This window comes from Dysidea avara, chromosome 8, assembly GCF_963678975.1.
Source record: "Dysidea avara chromosome 8, odDysAvar1.4, whole genome shotgun sequence".
NCBI classification, from domain to species: domain Eukaryota; kingdom Metazoa; phylum Porifera; class Demospongiae; order Dictyoceratida; family Dysideidae; genus Dysidea; species Dysidea avara.
Genome location: NC_089279.1, coordinates 16497424 through 16519264, shown reverse-complemented (window position 1 = coordinate 16519264; position 21841 = coordinate 16497424). Strand labels below are relative to the sequence as shown.

The 21841-nt window shown below is 38.6% G+C and overlaps 2 protein-coding genes across 2 annotated transcripts; both read left to right on the top strand.

Moving 5' to 3' along the window:
* Positions 1 to 10021: 10021 nt before the first annotated feature.
* On the top strand, positions 10022 to 17322 carry LOC136264798 (leucine-rich repeat serine/threonine-protein kinase 1-like). Its single transcript, XM_066059567.1, has 10 exons — positions 10022 to 10050; positions 10104 to 10221; positions 11473 to 13629; positions 13681 to 13879; positions 13942 to 14064; positions 14118 to 14358; positions 15729 to 15885; positions 15936 to 16006; positions 16057 to 16167; positions 16526 to 17322. The coding sequence occupies exons 3-10, from the start codon at positions 11642 to 11644 to the stop codon at positions 17320 to 17322; spliced, it is 3687 nt and encodes a 1228-aa protein (XP_065915639.1). The 5' UTR covers positions 10022 to 10050; positions 10104 to 10221; positions 11473 to 11641.
* On the top strand, positions 15936 to 21456 carry LOC136263607 (leucine-rich repeat serine/threonine-protein kinase 1-like). Its single transcript, XM_066058231.1, has 10 exons — positions 15936 to 16006; positions 16057 to 16167; positions 16526 to 17877; positions 18758 to 18886; positions 18939 to 19235; positions 19294 to 19554; positions 19611 to 19742; positions 19791 to 20210; positions 20263 to 20848; positions 20897 to 21456. The coding sequence occupies exons 3-10, from the start codon at positions 17572 to 17574 to the stop codon at positions 21361 to 21363; spliced, it is 2598 nt and encodes an 865-aa protein (XP_065914303.1). The 5' UTR covers positions 15936 to 16006; positions 16057 to 16167; positions 16526 to 17571; the 3' UTR covers positions 21364 to 21456.
* Positions 21457 to 21841: the final 385 nt, after the last annotated feature.

The following is a 21841-nucleotide window of genomic DNA, read 5'->3' as shown; positions in this document are numbered from 1 at the left end:
GATTGTCAAATGGTTGTTAAACGCGTCACTAATTCCTATTAGGGTATATTATCTATGGTAAAAGCGAGGGTAGAAGACGAAGGAAAACGAAGGAGAAGGCTTACTATCCAGGTTGAGATATGCCTAAAGCCACTAATACTGGTAGGTCAATAGTTACTTAGGTGCCTACCGGAGCCAGAGATTCGTACCAGAGATAATAGACATACCTAGTGAATTCGCTGTTCTGTCGTGTCAAAACCATTTAGCCGATGGACTCAAAAAAGTTTTGGGGAGTGTGCAGCATAGTGGGAACATTTTCAACCCTCAAAAAATGTATACAAGGCTAGCATTTAGTTACCCAATTGGTACTAGCTAAGTAATTCTGCCCCTTTCTTAGCTGTTTTGCACCTACCCCAGGCCTGTAGCCTGTATACATACAAGAACATGGTAAAACTCTTTAAGTGCTTCTGGCCTCAATCATTTGTAAACCTGACAATTTCAGAAGTTAAAATGTAGGCAATTCTGTATAGAGTGGTACTGTACAGCTCTCAAATTTGAATAGTACTTCAGCTAGTCAGGCCATACCTATTTGATCTTATGTTGCGCGGGCAAAATTATTTTAAATTTGGGTAGGTAGGTCGGTTTGAAAATGAAATTGATAAAATTTTTAAACAAAAGCATACAAAATTCAAACAATGAATCTAGCTATAATGCACCTATCAATGTTAAGCCCCACTACCCCCCTCCCGGGCTCACTAGGGGATTAGTGGGGGATTTTGATCTGAAACTTTGCCCCACTATAGACTTTATTCATTTAGAACAGTAAGCGCCCTCTGATGTCACGCAAAGCCATACAAGGGTCCACATTCACCATGACTATAGTGTTTTGGACGCCATTTTGAGTTCTAAAACTGGCCGTTGCTATCATGTTACCATAGTTATGGTACTGCAAATGGCGAATTTGGCGGAGAATTGTGATGTTACCATGGTTTAGGTACTGCAAATGGCGAACATTGGCGGACAACTCCTTCGCAACGGGTTATAAGCGCTACGAAATTAATTCAGTGAATAAGGTCTATTAGGGCATTTGACCGCACAAAATTTTAGGCGTTTGTTTTAACTTGCAAGCTAAAGGAATTGACCTGTTTCCTAAAGTACCTTACAGCCATACTACATGGAGATTTGACCACTAGTCATTCCCCCATGGGTGGAGAATTTGATTTTTCAAAAAGTCAAATCCCCACTATGCCCGGGAGGGGGTAGGTGGGGGATAACATTGATAGGTGCATAATAGTACAATATTTTACATACACAGTTCTAGGTTTCATTTTATTGGACTGCCTGGTTGCAAGGCTATAGTATATTAAAAGGAATTAGCTTATTATAATATTATAAAACCTCGTGAGCATTCAAAAACTGGTCAGTCTGTGAAATCTCCACTTCAGTACTCTTCTAGTAGTATCAGGTTTAAAAATAAATCTCCAAAAGAGTTTTCCCATCATATCTGTACAATTTTAGAGTGTTGGACGATCTTCAATGGTCCCTTTTTGACCATTACACAACGGTGTTGTCCTTAATTAAGAACACGTGATTTTCAAAATTATTTCATTTGAAGAAAAATGCAGTCGGTCGGGCCCGTGCAACATAACATCAAATAGGTATGGCCTCAATATTTATCCAAAGACCTACTAATAACTACATTATAACATTTGATAGTCCCATGAGCACTGATTGAGACAAGTGTACAATGCTGTGCATGTCTCTGTGTTGGAACACAAAGTCAATTGAGTGTACATAATGAATGTTGTAATAGAGTATGTTGTATGGTTCCTACCACCATACTCAATTTCATGGCAGTAGCTGTTTTAGCTATTCACAGCAACTACAGACTCTAGGTAAGTGACATAATGTCATAGCCGACTCCAGTACAACCATCCCTCTAGCAATATATTGCAACATATGTGCCGTACCGTCATGTTGTTAAGTTATTACTAAGAACAACCTGAGCTTGGTACAGCATAGAATTATATAATCTTTCTATAGTCAACTTGTCCGCTACAAAAATCCTATCACTTTCAATGTGAGATGAATCTTTCACAGCAACAAACACTGTCATTGTATTCCTTGACAAGTGGTAGAAAGACATAGCACAGGAAGAGATTTATTGACCTACAAAAACAGTCTACATAAAGATTGAGCTACATTAGCAAATGCAACACTAACATTGTACAATGGAACCTGTCCTGTATAGAAAGGTTACCTCTCTGAAATTTGCCAACTTTAATTCCTTTAGTGAGGCAGCTATACACTAACCCAATTGTATAAAACAAACATCAAGAAATGTTGGCCTGAAGGTGACCGGCTTAGGACAGGTTCTACTGTACATCAAACACATTGATGTCATGCATTCACAATGCAACAGTCAAAAGAGAGGGAAATCACAGTAATCATATACTGCACTGTGCTAAGCAGAGATGCTGTGTACGTTTATCACCACCATTCTTGCCACTGCTATGGCACATAAGATAGGCCTTGCAACCATAGCTACAGTTACTGTTAACTCGTCAATGGAACATGCTGCAGTTGTTTTAAGAGCGGTACCCATACCATTAGGTCAGACCACTTTTTTCTCTTTGTCGCTGGGTAGGGAGAGAAATGGTCTGTTTCAAATCCAATTGTCTTGACATGTCATGAGGTTACATCACAAGCATGCTGATACAACTTTAGATACCAACTGGATGGTTCAATTATTTCATTACAATGGAAAGATCCACCAGGCTATACCATCAATGTCGTTGTTTCATTCTCCCAAACTCATCTACCTATTCACACCAGTAAAATTTTTACTCTAAGGGCTACTTTCCATCTAGAAATGCACTTTAATTTTGTAACTGCATAAAATTTAATTTGTTTTGTAATTTCCCTAGCCATATCACGTGTGCTGTAATAATAACGTACGTACCATTGTGTCTGAGCATGGTCTGAGTAATTCAAACTCCAATTCAATGAACCGGTGACCTCGCCGCTGACCGCCCATTCCTGTCGAGTTCACCTGGTCAGCTAACTCCAAATAACGCCTTCATTTTGTAAACCTACGAAATACGAAATGTTGAGTTAAGTAGCAGCTATGAACTCACAAGAAAATGAAAAGAATCAACTCGCCTGGCTAGGCGCTTCGCTGTCATAAGGGTGCACTCCAACGCGGATAGTTTGGATAAAAACCGGCGTTTCCAATCCCGGGTACGTATTATAATCTATGACGAAACCCTATAAATAAATGTAGTGCTTACCTGTCATAAGATACAGTTATCTTTGTCTTGCAGTTCATAGCAAAAGTGCGATGGTAACCATTTCGCTTTAAATCGTCCAATGCCGTATGAAACTGTTCAAAAGTGTCGAATTGGGTGCCAACTTCCATTACAAGTTCTCAGTACAGCTCTGAATGGGCGCCAACCACCATGACACGTGCGGAGCACTGCTGAAAAGTGTCAAATTGGGCACCAATTGCCATGATACGTGAAAATCGGCACGTGGTGAGTCTGCGACAAGCATGGTTTAATCACGTGACAGGCGCAGGCTCATTAGCAGATGATTATATGAGGCACCGGTGGAAATAAGATGTACAGTACGTGGCTGTAAGAATAACCGGTACACCGGTGGACATAGACACTCCGATAAATAAATTGCTGCGCATTTTATGAATTCACAAAATGCGCAGCGCAATTTATAAACTGCGCAAATTCATAGATTGCGCCTAACAGATCTACTTGTCTTCTGCGCGCGCGGTAACTTCGAAAATCCTGGTAGTTTGCTCTGTAGTTTACTCTAGTGGAAAGTGCAATGTCTGAGATTGACTCTGATGCAGAAACCATTAGTATTGCTTCAGTCGATGACACAAGTGAGCGAAGTCTAAACTCAAGCTGGTCACTTCGGACGTCAACTGAATCTGACCTCGAAACTGACGTAGACTCCCTGGCAGATGCTTCGCTTCAAAATGAAGATTTACACACTAGTGAAATTATTTTCTCTGACGATGATGAAAATGAGAGTGAAAGTAATCTAGAATCGGAGTCCATGAAGAGCGAATTGATAGGAAAAGGCCTCAACAACGTCGTAAACGCAACTAGATCTTCTCTTACCGTTTTTGTGGATTTTATTACGGACCAGTGGCCAAGTGGCAATGACAGTAAAGCGTTAGAAGTGCTTGAACTGCAGCTGAAATATGGTGGAGGATTTTGCGCGGAGATGGAAAGATTTGATCTTAGTACACCGCCACATGTGCGACTTGATATGGACAAGGTGCTTAGTTTTTTGAGCCACAAAACAAACACTTCTGCCGTTAAAAAGTTGGAAAAGTTTGTTCTCCCAAATATAGAGATTCTTGAATCTGGAGACGTGGTTATGAAACTATTGGGGGATTATTGTGGGGCTCTTGGTGGTACTGTCACAGTGACCACAATAGATGAGTTATTGTTACACTGTGACCAGATCTCTGACAACTTTGTGGCTGGCGATTTGCATAGGATTAAGACGCTATGTAATCTACACCAAATAAGCCGAATTAGTGTACATGTACGTGACTGCAAGGATCCTACTGAGAGTACAAATGATGATTTTAAGAAGTTCTATTCTGCCCTTTGTAAACGTCAACGTAAAAAAGAAAAGCAAAAGTATGATTATGATAGATCAGATTTTCTTAAGAAGAGGCCTGCTCCATCAGATGATATAGAGGGTAAGAGCAAAAGATGCCGCAAAGACACAGATCTAAATGCCAGCTCGGATATGACTGATGACTTTATTGAAACTAGTATGAAAGACAATGGTCCTGTAAATTTGTCGCACAATAGCATATTGTGGACCTGTTATAAGACCAACCAGCTTCATGAGAGAGGAATCACTGGTGATGGGGTAACGACAGCAATCATAGACTCTGGGATTTATATCGGGCATGAAGCCTTTTTGGACAGGGAAGAAACTGAAAAACGTCACAAGCAGCATTGCAGTGCTTGCATGCTCCTGACCAGAGTCATAGCCATCAATGACATGACGTGTAATGGGAATATAGACTTAACAAATGATCATTATGGACATGGTACGATGTGTGCATCCATTGTTTGTGGCACTTCCTTCATATTTGTTGACCCCAGGACTAAGAGATCTATTAGAATACCTGCCGGTGTTGCTCCTAAGGCTAAAATTGTTATGTACAAGGTAACAGGCAGTTCTGGGCAAGCCCACACTGATATGGTTGTTAAGGCTTTAAACCAATGCATAGAAGATAAAGATTTGTTTGGGATTGATATCGTACTTTTGCCAAATGGATCCAAGTATCAGAATATTAAACAGGACAAGGCTATACGTAAATTGGCAGATGCGGGGATACTAGTTGTCACTGCACCAGGGAATTCTGGGAAGCGACAGAACATGTCTTATCCTGCTGCATCAGGCAATACCATCTGTGTAGGCTCACATGATGTTTACTGCAACACCACCAGCTATACAACCAAAGGGCGAGCACTTGATTTTACTGCCCCAGGGGAAGGCCTTGTTGGGGCATCATCTGCTCACCCAACTGCTATTACTGCTGGTTATCGTGGTACGTCATATGCTGCTTCTTGTTTTGCTGGCCTGTTAGCATTGATTATTCAGTATGTAAGGACATGCAGTGACAAAGATCTTAAAAAATTAGGTGTTCTTGATGTTCAACCATCCTTGGAGGAGGTACTTCATGATCATGTAGCAATGAAGCGGTTGCTACAGAGATATTCAAAGTATTGCCATACCCACACAGAGGAAAATGGATATGGGCACATTGATACTAAAGAACTGTTCAATAGCACACCAATTGATTTAATAAAAACTTTGTACAAAGATTTATTCAGTGCATGACAAGTAAGGATATACCATTTTGTATTTTTTTGTATTGTAATTGTGATGAATTATTTTTGCATTATCCTTATGTATTAACATAGTTCAATTGTTTTAGTTAGGTTCAAGTCAAAGCTCCAAATCAAACTATTCTGTGAACTCTGCTATGAGATTGTTTTTGTTGGCTATGGGTGGTTTCTAGTGTCAAAAGCAATAAAAACCGCAATGAGCTTACCTCGCATTTTGCCATTCCCCAAATAATTTCCCTTACGTAATGCGTTTTGTTTGAATTTGAGTATTACGTCAGCCATCTATTGCTGAAGAATTTATAGTTAACACACGCGATTGAGCGGAGTCTAGCAGCAGGAAATTCATTAGATTACAAAGAGCAGAAAATGCTATCAACAGCGAAGACGACTTGCTTTAAGGACGTGATAGACGGCCAACCCTTCAGCGAGCACTGCTCCCATTACGAGTCGTATCACAAGCACAGTGGTGAATTTGACTTCTCCAACCGACTGGATACTGAAGAAATAGAATTAATAATAAACAAGCCACTCGATATCATTGATGGGAGGACTGTTGTGCACACCGAGGTACATCGCAAGCGTATTGCCAGCTTATCTCAACTATTAACGCTGGGAGGTATGTTGTTGGTATAGACATGCATGTCCACTTTAATAGGTACCTTTGCAGGTTGTCCGAACACAAGAGACAATGATGGTCAGGTACGTGTGAATGCATTATTAGTGAGACTGTATTCTGCTGCTGCTTCTTCTTCTGCTGCTGCTGCTGCTGCTGCTGCTGCTGCTGCTGCTGCTGCTGCTGCTGCTGCTGCTGCTGCTGCTGCTGCTGCTGCTGCTGCTGCTGCTGCTGCTGCTGCTGCTGCTGCTGCTGCTGCTGCTGCTGCTGCTGCTGCTGCTGCTGCTGCTGCTGCTGCTGCTGCTGCTGCTGCTGCTGCTGCTGCTGCTGCTGCTGCTGCTGCTGCTGCTGCTGCTGCTGCTGCTGCTGCTGCTGCTGCTGCTGCTGCTGCTGCTGCTGCTGCTGCTGCTGCTGCTGCTGCTGCTGCTGCTGCTGCTGCTGCTGCTGCTGCTGCTGCTGCTGCTGCTGCTGCTGCTGCTGCTGCTGCTGCTGCTGCTGCTGCTGCTGCTGCTGCTGCTGCTGCTGCTGCTGCTGCTGCTGCTGCTGCTGCTGCTGCTGCTGCTGCTGCTGCTGCTGCTGCTGCTGCTGCTGCTGCTGCTGCTGTATACTCCTTCTCCTCACTTAGCGTGCTGTTTTTTTTTTGACTGCATGTACATGGTCAGTGCCATAATACGCCCAGGTAATGTCTAGAATTGAAATAAGCACTCACTCTATGTGCACCAAAAAATCTGGGTGTATGTTATCAGGAAAAATTATACACATATAGCTCCACTGTCTCTTTACAGTGGAGCTGCCAGGTAGGGCAGTCCACACTGTAAATTCAGAAGTGTGAAGTTCTTACTGATGGTATGACTCCTGCGGTCGCTTAGTGTGGTCGTCATACTTCTGTAGTATGAGTATCACACTAAGCGACCGCAGGAGTCATACCATCAGTATGAACATCACACTTCTGAATTTACAGTGCACACCTAAATTTGAGTGAACTTCTGCTGTTATATACCGTAGAGAGTGGTGGTGGTGGAAAAGATTGGTAAAAGTTTCCATCTTCCAAAGTTTTACCACATGAGAAGAAAGGGTTGAGTTCTTTAGAATGAATGTTAAATATCCTGTTCCAATTTTGTCATTATCAATTTGTTACCAACCTAGCTTATTTGGATGATTCACTCAGTAAAAGATTTCAGTTAAAGTATTGAACAATTGACTAATGCCATATACAAAATGAGTTGACTACAACCGTAAAGTGATAGAAGTGCTGTGCGTGGTTGCTCACCATACTTCTATCTCACAGGGGTTGGGCAACAATATGAAAGTAGGAAAACGGATGCATGTACAGATTCACAAACGCTTCTCTTCTTAAAAATTTATTTTCCACTGAATGTTGTGCATGGTAAAATTTACGGAGCTCAGATTCTTGGGTATTTTTGTTTTGCCAATGTATCATGACATTTGCTTTATTTTTTAGCAAATGAGATAATTGTTTTTATCAATGTTTTATACTTTAGTAAGACTAATAGTGGAGCACTTGCTATAATAGCCTTTTTTGCTAATACAGATTTTTTACTAGTGCAGGCTTTCAAAAGTTTTATGCCTCCTCCAACTTGACTTGCGGCTTGCTTTCTTCATTTTTCTTGAGTCTTGCAAAAAAGAAAGAAAACCCATACAGAAGAATTAATATTTTTTACAAAAATCATCAAAACCTAAAATCTAGTTTGCCCTAGCTACCTGGCTAGAGGCTAGACTATACAACACATGATCACCATTTTATGTGACATACTACACTCATGTGTGGGATGTGCCTTTTGGAGTTTTGATAAGTGTTTGCCTTCTACGTCTTGCTTTTACCTTTTACCTTCAGTTGTCCTAATAATGTACAAGAGCGTAGATAGCTTCACTTTTAATGATCATTTCACTACAGAAACACAGTACCAGCATAGATGATATAGTAATTAAAGGGATTAGCCATGGTGACATCATTCCAATAGGAACTAATAGTTTTATGTACGGGCAATCCTCATTACGGGTCAAGACTTAAGAGTGACCATGTCTTGATTTACCTTGACAGTTTCCTCTTCACTATGAGTAGTGCTATCAAACAATTGCAGTACGAAGCCAGTTTGTCTCATATTTCATTGTTATGGTTGCCCAGGTGTGATACCAATAATTTTTGTGGCGCTATTACTAAGGACCCTGACAAGGTACAAGAAGTTTTTCAAGTCCACAATGATTGAAGATTTGAATGAAAGATTTTTTGAGGCTGATTTTGTTGAATACTGAACCTGCAACCAAGACAAGCTAAACCCGTAGCAAGGATTATCCGTAGTGATGTCACCATTGTTAATCCTAATCTATGCTACCAGCACCCACACCTTTTATTGGTCTAGCTGAGTCTCAATTGAAGATCAGCAGCAAGATTGAGGTACTCTAATCAGTAACCACATATTATAGTAGCTAAAGTCTTTGAGCAGGCTGTAGGACCAGGTGTCCTACAGACCTTCAGCACTTGTGCTGTAAAGCATTAATAAAATAATAAATAATAGTGTAAAAAAGCTGCGTTTTTAAATTGCAGCAGGGGTTAGCCAGGATTTTCTGGAAGGTTTAGTGGAATATCTTAAGGGGAGGTCCGAGTCCCTCCCCTGGGAAGCATCTTTGAATAAATAACAGTGCATACACAAACTGTGGCCACATTTATAAGATTGTGTGTGTGCATCTATCTATAGCTAAAACTTAAAACACTTTGGGCTGCAATACAGAGCAGAATTTGCACTGCCCACTATACCAAGTACAATTCTTTAGTGATGTGAAATAATATCGATAGTGTGATAATCGTATTGCAGTGGTTCATTATCATGATATGATAATAGCTTGTGATTATCGTGAGTACCAATATTAGACATTCTTACCTCGCCAGAATTACTCGAACAATTAAAGCATTCATTTGTTTATTCAATTATGTATTCTAATTGTTTTCTGAGATTGAACTTTGCTGTATTTTGGCAGGACATATATGCATTTGGGTATACAAGATGTGCCTTTACCCGTATTCATAGAAAATAAGTAAAATTAGTGCTATTGTACATTATGCATCTTATCATTTGGATTTACTATCTTGATAACTATATTACATCGTGATAACTATCGTATTGTGATGCAATTATCGTGATTAATCGGTATAGTTGCAAACTTATTATCACACATCACTACAATTCTTTTGTAGCATGAATCTTGGATACTTTACTAGTTGTTTGTGTACATGTACGTATGTACTTTACAAATTGCAGTGATCTACCACTACAATTTCTTTAGACTGCCCTACACTATGCCATTACCATGAACCATGAAGAAATTATACATCTACTGCTGGTCCATGGAGCAGACTTGCACATCAAAGACAACAAAGGAAGGACTCCTTTAAGTATCCTACAGTCTGCCACTAACAATTCGTTATACTGTAAGATTATCCAGGAGTACTTGTGCGCAGGTGAGTACCCAGCTGTGTTTGCAACAATTCAAATGAGCTTTATTATGTAGAATTTAAAACTGATGATCTGCAAGCAATCCAAAGTATGCATTGTACAGCTGCGCTGATACATAATTTTATACATGCTTTGTCACAGGACTGCATGAGCTTGTTCAACAGTGTGGTCCCTTGGAAGAGTTTAAACAGTTGTATCACCAAGTACCATGTGATAAAGCAAGATATACAGATCTTGGTAATCAAACACTATTGTACAGGTATGCATTGAATCAGGATATGGTGCTAATCAGTTACTCAGTGAGATATGACTGTTGTATTAGAGTGTTTGCAGCTGGTGTATGCTCTATTAGAGTAAATCTGTCTTGGTCCCAAAGAGAGTCATGAATCACACTTTTAATACTCTCTTGAAACCTGCACTGAACATATGCTATAGCAAGAGATAAAGGTCTCATTGTTTTTTTAAATTGTTATTTAATACATTCATCCTCAAATTAATGGTAGCAAGCTCAATCCATTTTTATGTACTGAAATCTTCAATATATTGATGCATAAATCTTGTTCCTCAAAAGTTACATTCCATGCAGTATCTCACTTTTTTTTTGCTATAAGAATATACTTTGTTAGACCATAGATAATGTATGTTACATGGATTGGAAACGCCCGTATTAGTTACATAGTGACGTCATGGGCTATCCTCGTTTTGCTACGCGTAAACTTTATGACCTCGACAGGTGGAAGATTTCGCTGTTCTTGTAACCAGCAAATTAGTGTTTATTGTTTAGAGCTGGGTTAGTTACCATCTACACTAATTGGAGGCTGGACTGGGTAGGGACGCTGGAGAGTAGCAAACAACAGCGTAAGAAAATTCAGGTTCAAAGGTGAAATATGGTGTTTCAAAACGGTTGTGCAAATTTCCTGAAGAAACAGAAAGTGTAGCATCATTTCTTTGCTGCTGTTTACACCACTTGTAGCAGGTAGAGTGTAGTAGGCTAGCTAGATATTCACTGCTTCGCTGTATATTTCCACTGCTTCGATAAAACGTCAGAAAACAGGCACTACTTTGTTCTATTGTTTAGCTCAAGCTGAGCAGTACTGTAGCATAAAATTTGTTTCAATGTATCACACATTTCTTTGGTTGTGTAAATGCGGTGACGAGAAGTTGGCTGATAGCACTGCTGTTGAATTATTAAGCTGGTGCGTACCTGCCATTGTCACCTGTCGCAAACAATATTTCTCCCAGTGCTGTGTTCTTGTTCGGTACACAACGCAACACAATAAACAATGTAAAAGGAATGTCCGCGCCTTCAAACTGGCCTTCAAACAAGCGAGAGAAAGCCAAACAGTCACTCAACAAATTTCCCAATCGATTGGCGCACCATAACTAGATAGGAAAATAATTTAACGGGCGTTTCCAATCCATTAGGAACGCATACATTATCTATGGTTAGACCTTGCGTACACATATACATGCTAATACTGCTCAGATATAATTATAATTATGTTTGCAGAGCCTGCAAAGAAGGATGGCTAGACGGTGTATTATTTCTCCTATCAGAAACAAATGAAGTTCCACTTGCTAATATTGCTACAGATGAGACTCCTCTACATGCTGCCTGTGAAGGGGACCACTATGATATTGTAGTTGAATTGACAACTAAATTCCCTGACCTGTTGATAATGAAAGATAAACTCCCATACAGAGGATGGTATCCTATCCATACTGCTTGTGCCTTTGGTGCATCTGATAAAGTCCTCCACCATGTTGTCTCAGGAATTTTATTTTTGAGCAAGGAAAAATCAAAGGATGATATGACAAATGTCAACTTTATTGATGCACTGGGGCGTTCCCCTTTGTATATTGCTACTAAATGTGGCAACTTGTCTCACATTAATGTGATGACTGATGCTTCTATATTCAATGGGCTACAGCAGTTAGCTCCCTCTGTATTTGCCATTACACCTGGTAGCATTTCTCAAGTCTCTGCCGTTCACTGTGCTTTAGTGCATAACAAAATACAATTGCTACAGACTTTGTTGGACAAGTTTCCATCAGCAGTGGAAGTGTTAGCCTACCCATCTGTCTTCTCCCTATTACACATGCCGCCATACAAACCAAAAGTAATTAATGGTGGATTAACAGTCATTCCAATACTAACTACTACACTATGTCAAACCAATGATGGTAGATTGCAAACATTAAGTGTAGCTGAAAGTTTTGATGAGTACAAGGTACTATGTAATATTGCAATGTCTCCACTTGCTATGGCTGCAGCAGTGGGAAATGTAGAGGTTGTGAAGATGCTACTTGATGTTGGTGCATGCGATGAAGATGGCTTAGCAGCTAGAACTGCATTGTTTATGCAGTACGATGAAGTTGCTATAATGCTGCTAGCAGCAAAGAATGACTCAAGCATTTGCATAGCAGACCACAAGAGGTTGTCTCTATTGCCTAATGTTGCCTATACATTTACTAAGATGTATCTGCAGCACAATATGTTGTCTTCACTTCCTTTTGCCTTGTTTCAGAATCCTGACCTTCAAGTTCTGGATGTGTCCCACAATGACTTAACAGAGGTCCCTGTTGAAAGTCCTACAGAAAATACTTGGATATGTATCAATTTAGAGACGTTAGACCTTAGCCACAACAAATTAAGAACTTTGCCTTCAATTATATGGAAATTTCCTAACTTGAAGTACGTCTATGCTCAAAATAATTCCATAAGTGAGATGAAAGCAGCTGCTGAGTATTGTGCTGAACTAGAAGAATTAGACATTTCACATAATGAATTATGCCAGTTTCCACAGGGTGCTTTAGTTGCTGCTAAAGTAGTGAACATTTCCTACAACAAGTTGGAGTCTCTACCAAAGACAATGTGGATATCAAAAATCCTAAAGTCTCTGAATGCTTCAAATAATCAAATAAGCACAATCTTTTTTCCTAAATCTTCATTGTGTTTACCCCAGCAAGATAGGACATTTTCTTTCACGGCAACAGGAAGAAAAGCAGTTAAAGCTGAAGGCAATACCAGGAACAGTAGTAGCAGTAGTCCAGAATACTCGTTTGAACAGATGAGAATGACTATACTGAACTTGTCCCACAACAATTTGAACAGTTTTCCAGAAGAATTAGCCTGCTTTACATATAACCTGCAGAACCTAGATATTTCTGGGAACCACATTAGTGTTTTGCATGTTTGTTTATTACCTCCAAATTTGAAGAGTTTGTCTGTTAAGGGATGTCGTCTGAGCAGCATTGAGATTAGTGACCCTAACAAAGATTTCTATTGTCAGCACAGGAGTCATAACTTCCTCGATAATCTGAATTATCTTTATCTGAAAGACAATATGCTTACTGACATTAGCTTTGAATGTGCTAGCTCATGTCCTAGGAGAGCAAGTTTGATATTCCCATCATTAAAAACTTTAGACTTATCAAATAATCAACTAGGTAGACTAAATTCCAACATCGGAAAGCAAAAGGTCCTGAGTACCCTGTACCTGAATGGCAATGTCCATCTTGAACATTTACCATTTGAATTGTCTTATCTTAGTAGCACCCTTACTAGTATAACATTAAATGATCTTCCTAAACTGAAGGACCCACCAAGGGAATATCACTCATCTGCCAGAAAGATGTTATCATTTATGAAATCAAGGCTGAAATGGTAAGAAAACTATACAGACACTCAATTTGAATGATATTGTATAATTTCTAGCTCAGTACCATATCGAACACTTAATCTGATGATAGTGGGGGGTAATAAGAAGGGTAAGACATCACTAGCAAGGAGGTTGAGTAGGAATAAAACCAAGTTACCAGCCTCACTCAATGAAATCAACATGTGTGATTGGAAATATTCACCCAACACTACAACTGCTGCTGTTGACTTTAAAATATGGGACTTCCCTAGCCAAGTATGAGTGAATGTTATTATATTGATCAATTTTTATCTACGCATGTATTGTCATGTACACAGGGGCAAAGTCATACCCTTAACCATTGTTTCTATTCTAAACAAGCTATCTACATAGTTGTATTTAGCATAGTTGATGGAAAATCAGGAATTGAAGAATTAGATACCTACCTAAGAAATATAAAGGTAAATACTTCATCTTGATGGAAGTATAGCTATTCATATGTACACACATACAGGCACATGCTCCTGGTTGTCCAGTCATCATTGTTGGTACACACCTTGATATGGTCAGTGGTGTCAAAAAAGATGATATAAGTCAAGAGGTCAAGGAGAAACATTCTGATATCAACTGTTATCCTGAAGTCACTGCTGTGTACTGTGTCAGCAATACTGATTCTCTTCATGGGACTATTAAGATACTGAGGCAGAAGATTTATTTTACTGCTACACATCTGTGTAGAAAAGGAAAACAAAAATGTTAGTGACATGTGTATTAGCAAGAGTTCATAATATATATACTGAGGAGAGTATCCTACTCTCATATACCCCTGTAGAAGGGTGTATCATGAAGTTATGACGTAGCAATTCTGAGTTCGTCCGTTTTTCTTTGTATAATTAATGATGTCATTAGTTGAACATGGTATTGATTGAATGCGTGCCTAACAACATCGCTAGCAACCAAATTAACTCCAGCTCTAAGCGTTTCTCACCAAACTACAATTGTTCCTTCATGGGTTAAGACCGCTTCGTAGGCGTTTCTTGTTAGGCCATTCGCGGATACGGCTATCCTGAGTGTCGCAAGTGTAAAAAGGTGCTAACGATTCTTGCACTTTTATGGCTGCGTGTACGTCACAAACCACAACATCTTGTCGTTACATCATAACTTCATGATACGCCCTTCTACAGGGGTATATGAGAGTAGGATACTCTCTTCAGTATATATATTATGAACTCTTGGTATTAGCCATAAATAATAAGGATTCCCAAGGTGACATTACTACATCCTAGCTTGTTTCAAGTATGACTTTTTTAGTTACAGATTAGTAGGTGATAATTTGAGTCTCAATTCACATAAAATAATCTTCATACAAATCTTCAATGCTTCTCACAACTCTTGAGTTCAAACTTCAGTTGAGTATGTCTTGAAAGGTTCTTCCAAACTATTAGCTTCTATGTTTCTGAGAAGGAGAGAGTATGCATTTGAGGTGCTTGGCAAGGTACTGCACAAATGGTAGGACGAGCCTCAGTCACTTGAGTACCTCTTGAGGTTTACACCTTTGGTGTCAGAAAACATTGCTTTAGAGAATAGTTGAACACTACCTCTATCATCAAGTTTATCACCCAGTGAAGTCTGCTGAAAAAAAAATGTGCTTTGTCTTATCGTCTTAGTACAAAAATTAGTGGTATTAAGCCTGGGCAACCATACCAATGAAGTTTGAAGCTAACCACCATGATTTGATAACACTGATCCAATTAAATAGTTGAAAACTGAAAATGAAACTTATCATGATAATTAGCTAGATGAAGAAGCAACATATTGTTAGCAAGATATTGTCACTCAAAGTACAGCCTCATAATGATGATTTCCATACATATGCAAAACCATTAATTCCTTTGGGAATGATGTCACTGCTACATATCTACTATATATATATTATCTATGTATTAGTGTGAAGATATAGTAAATGATATTCTATACATGGCAGCTCACCAGGTACTTAGTTAATACCATTTCTAATTTTGCTTACTGTATAGCTATGTGTATACTTGCAGTTAAAATATTTGTGTGCATGAAAGTGCTATCTGAGCCCTACTAATACACTTAAGATCATGTATACATTTTATAGTGGCAGTGGATACTAAGAGACCACTGGATGATCCTGACATACTAATACATCAACAAATTCCTAAATCGTACATGGATCTTCAGAGTCTAGTTCATTTAAAAGCCTTGGACATGAAGCGAAACAAAATGGCTCCCATGATGGCTAAGAAAGAGTTCTAGTGAGCATTATGAGTTGTATCAACTTACAAATTAGTAAATATGTTAATAGTGAGTATTTCTTGCCACTGTTGGAGGATGAAGAGGAGCTTACAGCTGCGATTGATTTTCTGCATTGTCAAAGTATTGATAATTATGAGTAGTGGTGTATAATATATGTATAACTCTCTTAGGAGAAATACTACATTTCAATGATCCTGCTACTGACTTGTTCTATTTCCTTGACGTTAAGTGGGTGTTCAGCTCTATGATCAACATAGCAAGAATGCCATGCAGCAATGATGGTAAGATATTAGTTTTACAATGTGTTAGCTCTGTTGCCATGAGTTATATATATGCACAAAAATATAGTATGCTTAAGAGTGGACTAAAGAAAATTTATAGCAAAGATGACTGCATGCTATATTCCATATAATCATATAGGGTGGTATAGAGGGCTCAGCTAAAAGCACACATGAAACTATTTGAACTTGCAAAGTAATTTGAAACTTATAATCTGTCATATAGACTTGTCACTGTACCCATCCTTGCATACGTAGACATAGTTGCAGTTACATAAATATACATAGCCTTCATATTCAGTTTGTTATGTATATGGCATACTTAAACACTGATAGTGTGATGTAATATTTGATTATATAGGAAAAATTCTAAATGAAGATTTGATTGCTCAGAGTGCATTTAATGCAGTTATTCCTGAGCCTCTACAGGAAGGATTCTTTGCATTGCTCACTAAATTTGATTTTGCAATACCTTGGGACAATGGTTGCACATTTGTTCATTGCCTGCTCCCTAAAGATAAAGAGACAAAGTCAGAAAAGTTCGTGTTCTTTTCTGAACGTAAAGTTGAGTATGATTCCAGCAATATTGTGCCTAGTGCTGTTAAAGGACTATACAATAAGGCTAAAAGTCTAAAGAGAACTAAAAGTAAAAAACATTCAGCTACAAGAAATAAGATCACTGATATTGCTGTGAGAGCTGATACAATTCATGGCATGACAGATGAAGTAGATGGAGGAATTGACACCACTGATAGCTCAGACTATGCAGATCCTGTGGTCACCATAGAGGACATCTCAATACAATTACCAAACTATAGTATGGTATGTGAAAGGAGTGGATCTCATTCATCACAAGATGCTCCACGGCATTTATCAGTCATAAAAACTAAGTCTTTTTCTAAGCTGAACGTTGTAGACTCCCTGTCATTTGAACATTCCACTGACCTATCGTCACCTGCTCAATTACAATCCTATTATCAATCTTGGTCAAAAGCAGCCAGTTTAAGTCTTGTCCTCCACCCACATTTACATCGTGTTTGGCTTGCCACATTTATTCCAGATGGGTTTTGGCCTCGACTGTTTACAAAGATTGTGTCAGACAAAGAGATTTCTTCAGCGTTATCAACTTTACTGCATATTGCTTTACATGATGAATAATATGATGTAAGCCAATCAAGAAGTGCACCTTCACTGTGGAGCTTACATCAGAAGGGGTGCAAGGTTGAACATGACACAATTGAGCTTTTGGAATTAAAGGAAGTTAAAAACACTCCAGGAACCATCTACAGTACCAAAAATCTTTCAGAACAATATGGAAACCAAATTGAACTAAAAATCAAAGTTCGAGAAATAGCTTTAGTACACAAAAATAGCAGTAAAAATGATTCTTTTGAGCCAGTAGATATAATGAAGTTGGCAACACGTGTCCTAGTCTTCATTGAGCAGCACATCCTGGACATTGGGAGTGAATGGTTTCCTGGTACAATCCATAACAGTCGTAATAAAGAAATACTGTCCTATGTACCTTGTCCAACTTGTATATCAGAAAATCATTGTCTTGATGATCCTAATCACCAGTTTGTGTGTTGTGATGAATGTGAAGCCTTTTGTTTCAGTCTCAAGGAACTTTTGACTGCTTATGCAATGCCATCGATGAGTGTCAATTGTCCTATACACAATGAAATTTCTGTGCAACAACTGGCTCCAGATATGGTAACTTGTGTGTGTGTGTGTGTTTTTAATAAGTACACATAGTAAAGCATAAACAGTAAGGAGTACAGAAATGCAAATTAGGAGAAAAGCAGATTAGTGTTATAGACCTATACTAGTGTGAGTCCTAAATAGAAAATATGTATTATGGGGACATGGATAACTATAATAGAGCGGTAACAACTGAAGTTACATATATAACCATTTCCGCAGGGCAAAAAATGTATGCATGCCATTGGAGTATGAGTTTACTTTGCCTCAGGTTTGTTGAAACTGTCTTTCTAATTGTGACCACATTATCAGGATCAAGGAAGAGAGTAGTACAGGATATTTAGTAGTGTGATCCGTGCTGGGCAAGTTACAACTGATAATTGGCAAAAAAATGCATGGGCACAAGGATTTTGACACTTTCAAAAGTATGATAGAAGAGTCTCACAATGTTTACATCAACAAATCGACATACATAGTTCATTATTGATCATTCTTTCTTACTAAAGTGTTGTTTGATGACAATTGCTTTCTCAATTTGAGCACAAAACAACTATTTATCCTGATTCCATTTGCATGTAACTTACACAGGACATAGAACATAAGTTGGGAAAAAATGTTATTTGGGTATCAGGTTGGTTTTACCATTACAAGCACCAGAAGCCGAGTTGTAGCCTGTTGAAGGAACCCTTCCATTGAATTCGCCTCACTTCTTGCCCCGTGGAAGTTGCAGTTATGTGTTTTTATGTAATTTTGTGACATAATAGTTATCGCTCTATAGATCATGCATGTAGAGATGTCAGCTTTCCAAATCCAAAATAATTGAAGTAGCTGTGTAGTTGCAATAACTGTGCACATCACTGAATTAAATTTGCATTGTGGTATAATATGATAGTGCTTCAAAGATTTGGATGAGGAGGTTCTTTGTGGTCCAGATATTCCACTAACGATAGACAAAGACAAAGAACTGGGTAGTGGTGGCTCTGCTCTGGTTCTCAGAGGAGAACTAAGATCTGGTGACACGGTAAGCATACCATCCAACTATCTATTGTTTTAAAATACAGTTTATCATTTAGCGGAAATTGGTTGCAGTCAAAGTTATATGGGATGGGCCTAACCATGCAAATCAGCTTACAGACTTCTTAGACAATTACACTACATCAGTTGAAAGTTACAGGGTGATTAGAAGGGAGGTTCTGTTTCTCTCTAACCTTCATCATGACAATTTAACTCAGCTGTGTGGTGTGCGTACTAATCCATTAATGTTACTAATGGAACTAGCTCCTCTGGGAAGTCTCAGTTCAATCCTGAAACAGTACAGAGCTGCTAATAGTGTACTGACTCCTACAGTACTACAAGAATCAATGTGCCAGGTGTGTAGATGACATAGTCATAAATAGTAGTATTTGTATGTCTTCTTGTGTAACACAGATCGCATCAGCATTAGAGTTCCTACACAAAAGACATGTTGTCTATCTTGACCTAAAATCTGATAATGTGTTGGTATGGAAGTTTCCAATGGCCAGCCAATCAAAAACAGATTATGATGTATTACTGAAGATAACAGATTATGGAATTAGTAGGATTTCTAGTGCTGTATGTGAAATAAGGTATGATGCAGTAGCTGGAACACCCGGCTTTATTGCTCCTGAGGTGTATTCAGGAAAACAACAAGTGCTAAATTCAGACAAGGTTAGTTGTAAGCTAGAAAACTATACTATAGTGTAGTTATTATTTCTTCTACTCAGATTGATGTATTCTCTTTCGGAATGTTCCTGTATGAGCTAGTTGCATTGCTGAAGCCTTTTGAATTGCAGTCTGATCTACCAAATGAAATGATTCATAAGATGCAAAGGCCACAAATTCCAGAATCTACAAAGGTATTGTTATTAATGTACCATTGTATAACTGCTTTAAATCAACTGTAGGAAAATTTTACTCCTTGTTTGATCCATAAAATTATGGAGTGTTGTTGGCACCAAGATCCTAAGTGGCGACCTACCATGACGCAAGTTTTGGAATGGAGTAAACTTCCAGAGTTATGTTCATTACGAACTATTCATCAATTGGAACCAAGCATAATATCATGTGTTAGTCAGTGTCAGGTGGTGCGTGACCACAAACCAGAGTATACTGCTGCAACTAAGCTGTCAAATATACAGCAAACGTTTCTAAATTGCCAGCCCTTTCTACAATTCTTTACTTCCATAACTCCAAAGTCTCCTCCAACCAACAGAAGTAGGGATAAAGTAAATCATCACACTCAAGTGTGGATGACTGTAAATAATAATGATGATTCTTCAAGGCTAGCAATATTCACATTTAGAAGCAGTGATCTTGGATATCGAGTAAGTTATTGGTTTCCTGACATCCACATTTATTTATCTATTGTAACTTTAGATACATGAAGATATCATTCCGAAAGTAGTCACTATGGTTAATGTTACCAACTACATGTGGGTGTGTACAGCTCACCACAAGCTCTACATCATTCATACTGCAACAATGCGTACTGTAAGCTGTGTGGCTTTGGATAACTCCTTACAACAAGTTGTACAATTCTTACATGTCCCTGAATGGCACATGGTGCTAGTACTCTGGGAGTCATCAGAAATATGGTACTTGTTTGATGAGGTTGATAAAGCTGGAGTGAACATGATTGGAAAGCTGCAGCTACACAATGACAAACCCATCAGTATGTTGTATAAAGTTGACTATCAACAAACCACAGAGGTGTGGGGAACCAGAAAAGATAAAGAAATTGTAGTCCTTACACAATCTCCAACTGGATGTTACGTACATGAAATATTAAAATGTTCAATAGTGAATGAGAACAAATGTAATCTAATAACTAGTCTGGTCTTTGACAGTGCCACAGGTGGTTCACTAACACATGTGTGGGTGTCTTTTGAAGGATGCTCACAATTAGTCTGCTGGAATGCAGAGAACAAAGCTCAGTTACATTCAATATCTTTACATTGTAAAGGTTAGCTCTAAAATTTGGTTGTATAATTAATAAATTTTTTCTTTGCAGATGCAAACTGTCAAGTTACAGCATTGCTTGGTCATCAGAGTCATTTGTATATTGGGACCTCCTTGGGAACTGTTGAGATATTTGATTCAGAAAGTGGCTTTTTTCTGCAGCAGTTATCATGGCATGCAAGTGCTGTTCAGTCACTGATAAAACTTCCACCAGAAATTAAGAAGAGTGTTTGTGCTGAACATTCACCTGTGAAATACAAATCAGTGTCTCGTCATGAGTCATTGGCTGACAACAATAGGGTTGTACCTCGCAGAAGAGTGTCTCAAGAGTCTTGCTTGAAAAGAAATACGAATGAGATGCACAAGCCAGGATTGTATTCTCCAGGGAAGCCAGCAAACTGTATGGAGTGTCCCCTAATTACAAGTTTAGGATATAATTTGGCTGATTGCTTAAATTTTAATAGCCAAAATTCTGACAATGTCACACTCCTTACATGGACCGGCTTACCATATACATAAATGTTGTCTTGTATATATTATGTATTTATTGCACACTCTGGTGCATGTCTGTTGTAAAAATATAAACTTTGTCTTCTTGTTGTACGATTGTGATGAAACCATTTATTCATTATTATAATTGCTGTTGTTACATTTGGTGTATACTGATTCAAATAACACTTGTGTATAATCATATTATATAGCAGGAGCAAGAGTTCATGGTATTACAGTTGCATGGGGAGTGAACTGTATCGCTATATGAACTCTTGGCAGGAGTGAACAGTGTAACTTGTTTTTAGGGCTATAACTATTATAGTAATTTCTATATTAGTGCTTGGTGATATATGATATATAGTACAGTAGTTATTCTACATTGTGTCAGCATTATTCTATATCATAACATACCACATGCATGGCCATAAACCAGAATGAATTTTGATTAGCAATCCACTGAGTATATACTAACAACAAGTGTATGACTGCATGGTTGTATAATTAT

What these genes read in the sequence shown, in the direction of transcription:
- LOC136264798 (XM_066059567.1), top strand. Translation starts at nt 11,642, where the DNA reads ATGAAAGATAAACTCCCATACAGAGGATGGTATCCTATCCATACTGCT. An exon ending in ATGGCTAAGAAAGAGTTCTA is followed by an intron (nt 15,886 to 15,935) that starts GTGAGCATTATG and finishes ATATGTTAATAG; the next exon opens with TGAGTATTTCTTGCCACTGT. An exon ending in AATGCCATGCAGCAATGATG is followed by an intron (nt 16,168 to 16,525) that starts GTAAGATATTAG and finishes TTGATTATATAG; the next exon opens with GAAAAATTCTAAATGAAGAT.
- LOC136263607 (XM_066058231.1), top strand. Translation starts at nt 17,572, where the DNA reads ATGAAGTTGGCAACACGTGTCCTAGTCTTCATTGAGCAGCACATCCTG. An exon ending in AACAACTGGCTCCAGATATG is followed by an intron (nt 17,878 to 18,757) that starts GTAACTTGTGTG and finishes ATAATATGATAG; the next exon opens with TGCTTCAAAGATTTGGATGA. An exon ending in AATATCTTTACATTGTAAAG is followed by an intron (nt 20,849 to 20,896) that starts GTTAGCTCTAAA and finishes TTTTCTTTGCAG; the next exon opens with ATGCAAACTGTCAAGTTACA.